General features: G+C 45.2%; 1 protein-coding gene across 4 annotated transcripts in view; it reads left to right on the plus strand.

The window, feature by feature from the left end:
* LOC126474928 (negative elongation factor A) overlaps nt 1–14872 on the plus strand; it is a 152462-nt gene that overhangs the window by 111819 nt on the left and 25771 nt on the right. For all 4 annotated transcript variants that reach the window (XM_050102441.1, XM_050102442.1, XM_050102443.1 and 1 more), the window contains exons 4-5: nt 13941–14106; nt 14196–14387. In XM_050102441.1, coding sequence (XP_049958398.1) covers nt 13941–14106; nt 14196–14387 — 358 coding nt within the window. The remainder of the gene's footprint in view (nt 1–13940; nt 14107–14195; nt 14388–14872) is intronic.

Here is a 14872-nt window from a genome sequence, read left to right on the forward strand (position 1 = left end):
GAAGTAGTTTACCTTTTAGTGAAGTTGAACAATTAGTTCATGAGCCCACTCAAAGCCATAAATGGTTGCAAAATCATATGTGACCTCTTAGCAACAAATAATCCTGGTCAAACAGGGAGTATGATGATGAACACAGGGATTAGTGACCACAAGGCAGTTGCTGCTAGGCTGAGTACCGTAGCACCCACAACCATCAAAAAGAAACTCAAAGTACATCTATTTAAAAAAGCCAGTAAAAATGCTCTTAACTCCTTTTTAAGAGAGTGTCTCCGCTCCTTCTGATTTGATCATGTAAGCTTAGAAAAGATGTGGAATGATTTCAGAGAGATAGTATCAACAGCAACTTAGAGATATCTACCACATAAATTACTAAGTGATGGTACTGATCCCCCACAGTATAAAAAACATGTTAAATTGCTGTTGCAGAAACAAAAAAAAAAAAAGCATGCCAAATTTAAAAGAACGCAAAATCCCCAAGATTGCCAAAGTTTTGCAGAAGTTTGAGATATAGCTTGTACTTCAGTACAAGATGCTTTTAATAATTTCCACAAATAAACTCTGTCTCCGAACATGGCAGAAAATCCAGAGATTTTGGTCATTCATAAACACATCAGTGGCAAGACGCAATCAGTACCTGTACTGTGCAATAACAACGGTGAAGTCAATGATGACAGTGCCACTGAAGCAGAATTATTAAACACAGTTTTCTGAAACTCCTTCACCAAAGAAGATGAAGTAATTATTCCAGAATTCAAGTCAGGAACAACTGCCAAGATGAGAAACATGCATGTACATACCCTTGGTGTAGCAAAGCAGCTTAAATCACTTAATAGTAAAGGCAAGGCCTCCAGACACAAATTGTGTACCAGTCAGGTTCCTTTGAGAGTATGATGATACAATAGCTCATTATTTAGAAATTACACTATGAGATGAAAAGTATCCGGACACCTGGCTGAAAATGACGTAAATATTCATGGCGCCCTCCATCGGTAATGCCGGAATTCAGTATGGTGTTGGCTCACCATTAGCCTTGATGACAGCTTCCACTCTCACAGGCATACATTCAATCAGGTGCTGGAAGGCTTCTTGGGGAATGGCAGCCCATTCTTAATGGAGTGCTGCACTGAGGAGAGGTATCGATGGTGGTCGGTTAGGCCTGGCATGAAGTCAGCATTCCAAAACATCCCAGAGGTGTTCTGTAGGATTCAGATCAGGACTTTGTGCAGGCCAGTCCATTACAGGGATGTTATTGTCGTGTAACCACCCCACCACAGGCTGTGCATTATGAACAGGTGCTCGATCATGTTGAAAGATGCAGTCACCATCCCCGAATTGCTCTTCAACAGTGGGAAGCAAGAAGGTGCTTAAAACATCAATGTAGGCCTGTGCTGTGATATTGCCATGAAAAACAACAAGGGGTGCAAGCCCCCTCATGAAAAGAATGACCACACTATAACATCACCACCGCCTCCTAATTTTACTATTGGCACTACACACGCTGGCAGATGACGTTCACCGTGCATTCGCCATACCCACACCCTGCCATTGGATCGCCATATTGTGTACCATGATTCATCACCCCCACACAACAGTTTTCCACTGTTCAGTCGTCCAATGTTTACACTCCTTACACCAAGCGAAGCGTTGTTTAGCATTTACAGTCATGATGTGTGGCTTATGAGCAGCCGCTCGACCACGAAATCCAAGTTTCCTCTTCTGCTGCCTAACTGTCATAGTACTTGCAATATCAGTTTGGAATTCCTGTGTGATTGTCTGGATAGATGTCTGCCTATTACACACTACAACCCTCTTCAACTGTCGGCGGTCTCTGTCAGTCAACAGACAAGGTCTGTACATTTCCTTTCATGTTTCCACTTCCCTATCACATCGGAAACAGTAGACCTAGGGATGTTTAGGAGTGTGGAAATCTCGCATACAGACGTATGACACAAGTGACACCCAAGAACCTTACCTCATGCAAAGTCCGTGAATGCCGCAGAGCACTTCATTCACGATGTGAAATGACATTGCTGATACGGAGTATCTGGCAGTAGGTGGCAGCACAATGCACCTAATATGAAAAACGTATGTGTTTGGAGGTGTCCGGGTACTTTTGATCACATCATGTATATACAACCGCTCACTCACAGAAAGATCCTTACCTAAAGACTGAAAAACTGCTCAAGTCACACCAATACCTAGAAAGGGAAATAGGAGTAATCCGCTGAATTACAGACCTATATCACCAACGTCAATTTGCAGTAGGGTTTTGGACCATATACTGTGTTCAAACATTATGAATTACCTTGAAGGAAAAAATTTATTGACACATAGTCAGCACAAAGTCAGAAAAAAATTTTCTTGTGAAACACAACTAGCTCTTTATACTCATGAAGTAGGGAGTGCTACTGACTGGGGGTGTCAAATTGATTCCACATTTTTAGATTTCCAGAAGGCTTCTGACACCATTCCTCACAAGCGTCTTCTTACCAAACTGCCTGCTATGGAATGTCGCCTCAGTTGTGCGACTGGATTCATGATTTCCTGTAAGAAAGGTCACAGTTTGTAGACAGAAAGCCATCGAGTAAAACAGAAGCAATATCTGGCGTTTCCTAAGGAAGTGTTATGCCCTGTAATGTTCCTGATTTATATTAACGACATATGAGACAATCTGAGTAGCCCTCTTAGGTTGTTTGCAGATGATGCTGTCATTTATAGTCTTGTAAAGTCATCAGATGACCAAAACAAATTGCGAAAAGTAGCAATTGACCTGAATAAAGAAAAATGTGAAGTTATTCACATGAGTACTGAAAGAAATCCGCTAAATTTCGATTATGCGATAAGTCACACTAATCTGAAGGTTGTATATTGAGCTAAGTACTTAGGGAAAAAAAAAAAAAAAAGAGAGAGAGAGAGAGAGAGAGAGTTGGAACGATCACATAGATAATGTTGTGGGGTAGAGCAAACCAAAGACTGCGATTCATTGGCAGAACACTTAGAAGGTGCATCAGGTCTACTAAAGAGACCCTGCTTACACCATGCTTGTCCGCCCTTTTCTGGAGTATTATTGTGCTGTGTGGAATCCGCATTAGGTGATACTGACGGAAGACATCAAAAAATTTCAAAGAAGAGCAGCTCGTTTTGTATTATCGCGAAATAGGGGAGATAGCGCCACAGACATGATATGTGAATTGGAGTGGCAATCATTAAAACAAAGGTGTTTGAGTGGTCAACATAATCGTTGCCTGCACCATTAGCAATCCTCCTCGATATCAGTCTCTCTTCACAATGTTAGAGTTTCATAATCATGTTCCACATTACCCTCAGCTGCGAATCCCTCGAGAATCACTCTCCAGATCGTTTCAGGACTCATCTGTGAAAAGAACATTGGCCCACTCTTCAACTGTCCAGGTAGCATGTTGGTGACTCCATTCTAGACGTTTCCTCTATGAAGCCACATCAGAGGCACACATGCAGCCAGTCTCCATCAATAAAGGCCACTCTATCGAAGCCTTCTCTACACTATTTGCCTCAATACAGCATGTCCAGTGGATACTGCACAGTCCATTGCCATTTGCTACACAGTACTAAGGCAGTACTGCCGTGCATTTACAGCCAAGTAATGAACCTCTCTTTCAGATATCCCACCTGGTCAGCCTGCCCTAGTCTCCGTGATACAGTTTTGGTCTCTATAAACTCTGGCCACATCTGAGAAACAGCAGAACGATTCACATTGAGCCATCGGGCCACATGAGTTTTTGACTGCCCAGCTTCCATTCTTCCTATGGCCCTCCACCGCAGTGTCTGGTAGGTGTCTTCTCTATGCAATACTGCACCATCTCTGACTGTGTTCGCAGCAGTTGTAGATATGGGAGTACCCGACAAACACTACTATGTTTGGTAGATTCCCTGACATCATCATTGGCGTGGTTTTCCGTTGACCGAAATACCATCTTCCACGCAGAACACTATCGTACAGACATCTGTTGTCAGTTTGTATGATTATATCATGAATTAAACACAAGACGATGAAACAGCATTTTGTTGCTTTAATTTTTTTACACCAGTGTAACTACTCACTAAACTAAAAATAAACTGCTATATGCCCCTCAGGGAGCTCAGCATTTAGTTGCTGGGTACGGGCTTGGTGACCCTGGGGTCCCTGAGCTGGGAACTGGGAAGTGCCACCAGTCCTCAATACCGTAAGCTCTGAGCGTGCTTCAACAACCACCGTAAGGCGCGACAGTGGAACGTTGTACGGTACAGAGCCCGGGGATCTTGGCTTAACTGCCTGGGTCGCGAGGATGGTATAAACCTCTATAAAAAAAACCTCAATCTCAAGGTGTGCTGCGCACTGAGGAGACGCATGGCTGTTGAGGTAGAACAGTTGCTTCTAGGGCGACCTCTGGGGAACCTGCCACCCCCCGGTTGTATTAGGCTTACCCAGGCAAGCGGGGCTCTGTCTGGGTGGATATTCCTTCCCCTAGCTGCTCATGGGACCACCATGAAACTAAATACAAATAGTGTGCAAGCACGAGTCTCTAAGACAGGAAAGTTCAATGCTTTACAGTATGACCCCAAATCGTTCCCATCCCTGTCCACACCAGGGGAGGAATGGCGGTCTGAATTACCTGGTGCAACATATTGTCCTTGATTTCTGGTTTGCAGCCGAACAGATGGGACTCATTTCTGACCACAAAGCCTCAGTTTTTTGTGGAAAATTTAGAGGACAAGTTTGGAGAAGTTGAGGGCCTGTCTAAAATGAGGTCTGGAGCAGTCCTCATACAGACAGCATCCCCAGCACAGTCACGGGCATTGCTTGCTTGTGACAAGCTCGGTGATGTTGCAGCCTCAATATGGTTCAGGGACTTATTTTTCATCATGACCTGTTGTTGCAGTTTGACGACGAGCTCCGTGCAAATCTGGAACGCCGCGGTGTCCACTTTGTTCAACGTGTTTTCAGGGGACCTAAAGATAGTAGGGTCGCCACTGGCGCCTTCATCTTGGCTTTCGAGGGAGACACCCTGCCCGAGAAGGTCAAGGTGGTGATATGTCGATGTGATGTTAACCCTTACGTCCCTCCTCCCATGCGCTGCTTTAAGTGCTGGAGGTTTGGGCATATGTCATGGAGATGTGACGCCAACCCTACCTGTTGGGATTGTGGACGTGCCTCCCACCCCAACGTCCCGTGTTCGCCGCCCCCCCGTTTGTGTCAACTGCAAGCAGAAACATTCACCTTGCTCATCAGACTGCGCAGTTTATCAAAGAGAACGGAAGTGTAAGACTTTGAACAGGCTCACTTACACAGAGGCTAAACGCAAGTATGACCAACTTCACCCTGTGCGCATTTCATCGACGTTTGCTGCAGCAGCTTCGATGTCCCCATCCCTGGCGACGAGCCCCCAAGCCCAGCCGCTTTTTGTGGGCCCTCCAGCCCGACCGTCTATTCCTGTCCCCCAGGTTGCTCCCATGTTATCAACATTGGGAGTAACAACCCCTCCTTCTTTGGGGACTTCAGCCCCCACCTCTGAGCCGGAGAAGTGCCCGCCTCCTCCGGCTCCCCTCGTGCAGAGGGGATCGCTTGGTGCCCTCCCTTCCATAGTTACTGCCCCTCCAGATGTCAGCCTGTGGCTGAAGAAGCCACCGCCTAAGGGCCGTAGGGCTTCCAGGTCTTCCTCGGTCCCTGAGCCTGGGTTGGAAAAGTCCACCCAGCCTATAAACCGAAGGACAAACGGGACCCTACCAAAAAGAAGAAAAAGCAAAAGGAGAAAGACATAGAGACAGAAAAGGAGTTCACTACTGCACCTGAAGATGATGTGGAGCATTTAGCGTCCCCTCAGGAGCTAGATGTTGCTCGACCCGCAGCTCCTATGGAAGTTGATTAGGCTACTTTGCAATCGGTTGCAGCGAGTGCTTCTAAGGCGTGACCTATCTCCCCAGGTTCTTTCATGTCTTCACAGTCGGATACCATTATCCTTCAATGGAATTGCCATGGTTATTTCCGGTACCTTGCTGAGTTGAAACAGCTTTTGTGTCGCTTCCTTGCCACTTGTGTGGCCCTACAGGAAATCTGGTTTCCTGTTCGGCGGACCCCTCCCTCAGTGGCTACCGGGGTTACTATAAGAACCACATAGTAGAATACGACAGTGTGTCTGGCGGTGTCTGTGTTTATGTTCTTGCCACTGTTCCTAGTGCCCCAGTGCCACTTCACACAGCTCTTGAGGCTGTGGCTGTTAGAGTCCGGGCAGGAATGGAACTTACCATCTGTTCCCTCTACCTTCCCCCAGATGAGGTTGTCCCTCTTGCCGACCTAGCTGCCTTGTTCGCCCAGCTCCCCCCGCCATTCCTCCTTTTGGGGGATTTTAATGCCCACCACCCTTTATGGGGTGGGGCCCAGATCTCGGGCCAGGGTAGGAACGTTGAGGCTCTCTTGGCACAGCAGGATGTTTGCGTCCTTAACACTGGTGCTCCCACATATTTTAGCTTGACTCACGGCACATATTCGGCCATTGACCTCTCTCTTAGTAGCCCAGGTCTTCTTCCATACCTCAGTTGGAGGGTCCACGACGACCTGTGTGGTAGCGACCACTTTCCTAATCTGGTTTCACTTCTTCAATCCCAAGCCCCTGACCAGCTGCCACGATTGTCTCTTTGTGGAGCTGATTGGGCAGCCTACAGCTCAGCTACTATGGCCATTGCTCCGATTGATTCGGCAGTGGACGAGGTCACTGTGGCCATTGTTTCTGCTGCCGAGGCAACTGTCCCCTGCTCTTCAAGTACCCTAAGGCGTAAGTCAGTCCCTTGGTGGACACCAGAGATTGCAGAAGCTATCCGGGACCGCCGGTGAGCCCTCCAATGACACTGGCGTCATCCTTCCCTAGTGAATCTGATTGCCTTTAAACGGCTGCGGCCCGGGCTCAGCAGTTAATCCGGCGGAGAAAACAGGCCTGCTGGGAACGATACGTTGCCACCATAGGTTCTCGCACCTCCCCATCTCAGGTGTGGTTGCAGGTTTGGCACATTTTTGGCTTTCGCCCTCATGCATCTGTCCCTTGCCTTTCTCTTCGGGGTACACTTTGTACTGACCCAATCGCCATCGCCGAACATCTGGCAGAGTACTTCGCTCGTATTTCTGCGGCAGCAGGCTATAGCGCAGAATTCCGCACAGTTAAAGAGCAGGCTGAGGGTACGCAGCTGTCGTATCGCATGCATCGTTGGGAACAATACAACGCCCCGTTTAGTGAATGGGAGTTCCAAAGTGCCCTTACAGCTTGCCCCGATACCTCTCCAGGTCCAGACCGAATTCACAACCAGTTTCTTCGCCATATCTTGGCACACTGTCAAGGTACATTACGCGTTTTGTTTAACCGCATCTGGACGGAGGGCGTTTTCCCAACTTGTTGACAGGGTAGCGTTACCATCCCGGTGCTGAAACCTGGTGCAGATCCACTGGTGGTTGATAGCTATCGCCCTATCAGCCTTACCAACATTATGTGCAAACTCCTGGAACGGATGGTGAGTCGGCGGCTCATGTGGATCCGCAAAGCACAGGGCCTGCTAGCCCAGCAGCAGGGGGGCTTCCATCAGGGCCGCTCAGCAATCAATTTAGTCTCGCTAGAGTCGGCTATTTGTACAGCTTTTACTCGGTGAGAACATCTAATTGCTGTTTTCTTTGGTCTTCGGAAGGTATACGATACCACCTGGTGCCACCATATCCTTTGCTACGTTGCACGAATGGGGCTTACGGGGTCCACTTCCGATTTTTCTACGGAATTGTTCCTTTCAGGTTAGAATTGGCACTTATTTTAGCTCTGCTCATATTCAGGAGAACAGTGTCCCGCAGGGCTCAGTTCTCAGTGTTCCCCTCATTTTGGTGGCGATTAATGGTCTTGCGGCTGCGGTGGGCTCATCGGTCTGTTCCTCTCTATATGCCAATGACTTTTGTCTTTATTACAGTTCCCCAGGCATCAGTGTCACTGAACGGCAGCTGCAGGGAGCTATCCGTAAGGCACATTTTTGGGCATCCAACCATGGTTTTCAGTTCTCAGCCTCTGAGACCCAAGTGATGCATTTCTGTCGTTGTCAAACGGTCCACCTCCATCCAGAGCTCTACCTTGCCGATGAACTCCTTCGTATTGAGGAGACGCATCCCTTCCTTAGCATGCTGTTTGATGCTCGGCTCACTTGGACACCTCATTTTCTCGAGCTTAAACAATGGTGCTGGTGGCACCTCAACATCCTTCGGTGCCTCAAGCAACACCGTTTGGGGGGCTGTACGAACAACCCTCCTACAGCTCTATAATGCCTTAGTCCAGTCCCGTCTCGACTGCGGGAGCATGGTGTACGACTCGGCAGCACCTTCAATGTTGCATATCCTCGACTCGATTCTCCATTGTGGCGTCAGACTGGTGACAGGTGCCTTCCGCACTAGTCCGGTGACTAGCCTTCTTGTAGAAGCTGGAATCCCTCACCCTACGATTTCTGCGACAATAGTTGCTTGCGTCATACGTTGCCCGCGTCCATGCCTCACCCAACCATCCGAACCGCAGGCTCCCTTTTCCCCGATCGCGGTCCCGTTCCCTTCTCTCATCACTAGAGTTGTTTCCCCTTCCTCCATTGTTCCGGACCTCTTCTTCTACCCCTCCTTGGTCCCTCCCTCACTTGCGGCTTTGCTTGGATTTGTCCTGCGACTCAAAAGTCCTCCGTTCCACCTGCCAGTCTTCGTCAACAATTCCTGGCTCTTCTTGCCTCGTTTTGCGATTCAGATGTAGTCTACACTGATGGTTCTGTGGTCGATGGACACACTGGGTTTGCTTTCATCCATGGCGACTACGTTGAGCAGCATTCCCTGCCTTGTGGGAGCAGTGTTTTCACTGTGGAGCTGGTTGCTCTTTATCATGCACTCGCTCACCTTTCCTCCTGCCTTGGGGAGTCATTTGTCATATGCAGTGACTCTCTGAGTGGATTGTAAGCACTCGACCAGTGTTTTTCTCGGGACCCTTTGGTGCACGGTATTCAGGGTGCTGTTTTTGCTCTCGCCGAGTATGGTCGTTCAGTGACGTTTGTGTGGACCCCGGGCCATATCGGCATTCCAGGAAACAAACATGTCAATCGGTTGGCCAAGCAGGCCACCACTTCGCCACCCCTGGAGCTTGGTCTCGTGGAAAGAGACCTCCAGTCAGCCCTACATCGCAAGGTCCGCGATGTCTGGAACTCTGAATGGTCTGTCTTGAACATGCCAAATAAGCTCCGCATGGTCAAGTCATCCAAGGCCGTATGGAACTCATCCTTGAGGGGCACGCGTAGGGACTCAGTTGTTCTCTGCCGTCTCTGAATTGGACATACGCGGATGACCCACAGCTACCTCCTTCGTCGTGAGAACCCACCCAAGTGTCGCTGTGATGCGGGGCTGACAGTGGTCCATCTTCTGATGGACGGCCCCTTTTAGCCCACTTGCACCAGTCCTTTAATTTACCAGCTGCACTTCCTTTAATTCTCGGTGGCAATGCCTCTATAGCCGACTCAGTTTTACGTTTTATCCGTGCAGCTGGGTTTTATCACTCGCTCTAGTGTGGGCTCTCTCGCATGATTTCTCAGGCTACACCCACTCCAGCGACCTTTAATTGTGACGTGGATATCAAAATAGTGTCTTTTATGGAAACAAGTTGTGTTAGTACCTCTATCAACTTTTTCCAGCTGCAGGTTCTTCGTTTGTCGTTGAGTGGTTGACCTTTTACCTGATCCATCAACCACTGTAGTCTGTTTTACTCTAGTCAACTATTTGCTCTGCTCCTTTTAAGTGTCCTCTATTTTGTGTTACTGCGATGTTCATTTTAGCTCTGTACCCCTTGGTGTCCCATCCCTCCGGGTGCAGAAGTTACACTTTTATTGTATAGGCCTTTTACAACTGTGTCTGTTTGGAACTGGGGACTGATGACCTCGATGTTTAGCCCCCATCAAACCCCAAAACCAACCAACCAAACTGCTATATGAACGTGAGCTCAGTGAAGTTATTTTGTCTACTCGCATGAAAAAACTGAACAGGAAATACCAGGGAGGTGTAGTTTGTCTGTAAAATTAAAGGCTAGCAGCGCTCATGGTGGAGGAAGTTGCATTTCCCAAAATAATACTACACATGCCTTATACAGGATGTATACACCCTGGGACAACGGGAAAAAACCCGGGCATTATGTGGAATTCTGGGAATTTTTCACGGTTTTAATTTTCAATTAATTTTTTGTAGATTTGACTGGTAAGGACTCATACTCTAACAAAGAATAATATTGTAGCCCACTACTGCAAAATAATACTGTAGCAATAAAACATAAACGAGAGGAAAAATTCCAGAATAAAACTTCAGTTGCAAAGGAAATGCTCTAATTTCAACAACAAAACATCATGCACACAAAGCATCTGCCAACAGCAAAACTTGTCGAAGGCCTTAGGACGAAGGCTACGTAATACTTTGTAACAACAAACTGCTCCTGATGAGTGTGACGTCACAATTGTTTACATTAGGTTTGTTTGAGCAGTACCTACACCCTATTCTCTCGCTACTTCAAGCCAGATGTTAATCGTAAGAATTTATTCTGGCACACCCAAGTTGCCAGATTCGCGCATGCACAAAACAGTCTTAGTTGTACTGCGGAATAGGGTAGTCTCAACGAGACCCGTGTTTACGTTTAGAGATTTTGCTGTTTCCTCTTCGTGTACAGCTCCCACGACAGATGAAAACAAAACAGATTTCTTTTACCTGGAGTTACCGAATGAATTAAAATACATTCACATAATTACGGAAGGCTTAAATATATTATTAGTTTGTTTTCTGATTTTATTTCATTTTCACGTTTTTGGCAGTCAGGCAATAACTGTCTTGCAGAACAGTGAAGTGATTTTTGTTGGTTTGCTAGAGAAATTTGGCTTTTATTTATTTTTTCCACTAAGGCAACCAATTTATTCGAAACCAAGCGTTTCATTCCACAGTGTAGGCTAGTTTCAACTGTTCACTGAATTTCAAGTGCACATTTTTATCTTCTAGCACGTATGGCATTTTGCCATAATAAAGAGCCGAACGTGAGGTACATCACAAAAACCACACTGGAAAGCGTAATAATAGGTTGGGGCCTACTTCATTGTGTATCTGGATATACGAATGTGCACTTCAAGCCAAATTATACATTTTAGTATGGTTTACGAACTTCTGATGCTCTTAGTGTATCCTCTGAGGCCCTGTTTCTTTTATGACGTAATGTAACATATCTTAATGCTTTATACGTATGTACATACGGCCTTCCTACTCTATCGTAGCTGCGCAAGTGCAGTAACGCCTGTTTTCTGACACTTTCTGGCACCCGCTGAAACGAGCCTGTGTGTAATAGGCCTTGGGAAAATACTGCGAATGGTGGTTTGAAAAGCGTTATTTTCAGAGTAAATTTCATTTTACGCAGTCCGCCTGCTTAGCTGAGTGGTAACTTGCGTGCCTCCTATGCAGTGGGCTTGGGTTCGATTCCCGTCTGGGTTGGAGATTTTCTCGTGGACTGGGTTTGCATTGTTCTCATTATAATTTCATCCTCATCGCGGCATGCACGTTGCCCAATGTGGTGTCGACTGAAATAAAACTTGCATTCCGCAACTGAACTTGACTCACTCATGTTCCCCGCAAGATGAATTACATTACATTTGAGAATGTGCGATGAATTTCTTAAATCACAGAGCGTTTGATTCTCGTTTATGGCATATCATTGTGAGGACCGGTCATTTAGAAGAATTTCGAGCTCAGAAGGCCAGATATTCATGTCTTATTTTAAATTTTACTGGCACATTTGCATGATGTATCTTGAAGTGTAACACACACAAAGACCAATATTATATGTGAAAGCTTAGCTTCTTTTGTAGCTTATTAATCTTAGAGAACAACATTATAAGTGAAGGCTTAGCTTTTCGTGTAGCTACACTATGTATATTAATTCAAACCATTGACTTTGCTTATTTGTGTGCTCATGCTACATAACAGTGATATTGCTATTGGCTGACTACATCACGCGTCCTATGCTCTGAATATTGGCTTGCGAGATGATGCGACATGAGCTATGACTAGCTTACAAAAGGGCATCGTAATCTCGATTTTAATGCTTTGGGAACTACCGTGCTGTATTTGGTGCAGTTATGAAAATATGCAACATACATGTTGCTGCACACCGTCAAAGATTTCCAAGACTTTTTTTCTAAAGTGGCGGCGGAAGTTTTACGCCGATGATGTATAAAACGTTAACCATTCAAAGGATTGATAAGTTTTGCACTTTTGTGGGAAAGTATATTGTCACATAGTGTGGAAAAAGTGTATTTTGACCCGGGAAAAATTGTATAATTTAACCGGGAAATCTGGGAATTTTTTTTTCTTGCCCACGTATACACACTGTTTCCAGGATGACTAAGAATCAGTTGTCTCGAACATTGTAGAACAAATTGTGCAGAGATTTGCATGGATTCTGTCCATATCCTTCTTTTGCATAGGTATTAATAGTAACGCATAAGATTAGGTCAATAGATCACGTAACTGGTGAGGACATACTGAACGAGAACGAAACTGGGGAAACAAAGTTGTGGCAGAGCTTGACCAAAAGAAGTGATCAGTTGACAGAACACACTCCAGACATTAAGGAATCACCGGTTTAGTATTGGAGGGAAGTGTGGGGAAGGGAGGGGGGATTGTTGAGGGAGACCAAGAGATGAACACAGTAACCAGATTCAGGAGGTTGTAGGTTGCAGTAGTTACTCAGAAGTGAAGAGCGGCGAGGCTCGCACAGGATAGAGTTGCATGGAGAGTTGCATCAAACCAATCTTTGGACTGAAGACCACAACAAGACAAATAACTCATAACTGTATGCCATATTGTGTCAACACGCATTGTGGAAAATAAACATCCCTGGGCATGTCAGCACACTGTGTAGCCAGTGATTCATAAGGTGGGCTGCGGAAGAGTTGGTATTATTTTGTGAAACTCTCTGTAGTTCCTTTCTGTAATGTTGTATGGTAGAGAGAGTTGGGGAATCGCCATCTCACTCTTCAGTTTGCAAACCTATGGCGGGGTGAAATGCATGCCCTCAATCCAGCGACATGCCTTCCCTCACACTAGTTACCTTCACCCCATTCCCCATCCCAACAACCTTCCACCCTGTGACTCCGTGGGAACACAGTTTATCCCTTAATATAATTCTGCTGCACATAGATGTGGTATACACATTTAATATTTGTTCTTAACCCATTTCATTTAACAATAAAAATTTATTTTATATCATTAAAACATAATAATCCGAGACTTTTCCATCTCACTCCCTTGCAACACAGAAGCTGTTAGACCTAGAGAAAACATTAATAGGACTTTTTGTAGGAAATTTATTGTAGTTTAATTTTGAGCTGGAAGACATTTTCGCTATAAGCCATTGTCTTTGACATATTCAAGAGAGAGAGGAAGGGAAGAGACATTCAGACACCCCCCTCCCCCATCCTCACTACCATGCCCGTACTCTATTGGTTGCAATTCTTAGTATGTTGTTCATCACATTGTACAAAACATGAGATTGTACAAAAATTTTGCGACTACACAAATTTTTTCTTGTAATTTTTCTTCATTGACTAGACTGTCTGTGTCATCAGTGATGTTAGCGTGAAGAAATGCGATCAGTCTAGAAGGACTAAAAGAATGCTGATTCTATAGTGGATATGCATATTCAAGTCAACTCTTCTACTGTACTGTGGATGCTCCTAGCAGAGTTTTTTTTTTTTTTATTGACTATGCTATGAGGCCTTTGCTTAGTTTTATAAGTAATCTTATCATTGTCTGCTGAATGATGTAGAAACATTTAATTTATTTGCACTGATGCTTATTGCCATAATATATTCTATTTACATTACTTACTTTGTTGTGTTATCTGCTACAGACCCAGCCTCTTAAGCATTTTACTTTGAAAAGGAAACCAAAATCAGCTGCACTGCGTGCTGAGCTCTTACAAAAGTCTGCTGATGCAGCGAGTAATCTTAAAAAAAACACTGTGCCCACTGTGCCTGTTCGGTCGCGAGTTATGCCTCGAAAACTGAATGACACAAGTAAGTATCTGCAGATTTCTTGTTATCTGATTAAATAATTAGAACAGTTCTGAAGCTGAATTGATATTTACTATTGTCTTACTTTTCAGCACCATTAAAAGGCATACCAAGTCGAATTCCATCTGGCGGTTTCCGTTCGCCATCACTCAGTAGTCCTATTATGTCTCGCCCTCAGCATCCTCGCACACCAGCTGGACGCAAAGATGGTGGAATAAAACTTCTAGACATAAACGAACAGCCTCTCGGATACGCTCAGGCAAAGAAACGAAAGCGAATGCAAGGTACTATATGTTAGAAGGAGATTTTTCTTGAACTGTGAGATAACTTCTTCAGTACATTTTTTGGTAGACAGTCCTCCAAAAACTGGAAAATAACAATACATGCTAACAGCTCTGTGACTTATATGAAGTAAGTTGATAACCATATGGTCGTATAGAAAGTCCGATGTTATGTTTAGAAAACTTATACATTCTTGTGTAAACAAACGTAACTTTCTGAAGATAATGATAATAAAGTTAAGATCAACAAAAAAAATCAGTTATTGATAAAATTATTTAATTGGATAGATAAAAAATCTACTCACTGAGCGGCGGCAGAACACACACATAAAAGACTGTTGTGATTGGCAGGCTTTCGGAGCCAGTGGCTACTTCAGGCAGAAAGGTTAAAGAGGAAGGAAGGAAGGTGAAGGAAAAGGACTGGAGAGGTCTAGGAAAAAGGGTAGATTTTGGGAAAGTCACCCTTTAGCCCTTCTCCCTGAAGGAGG

The sequence above is a fragment of the Schistocerca serialis genome, chromosome 4 (genome assembly GCF_023864345.2).
Source record: "Schistocerca serialis cubense isolate TAMUIC-IGC-003099 chromosome 4, iqSchSeri2.2, whole genome shotgun sequence".
In the NCBI taxonomy this organism is placed as follows: domain Eukaryota; kingdom Metazoa; phylum Arthropoda; class Insecta; order Orthoptera; family Acrididae; genus Schistocerca; species Schistocerca serialis.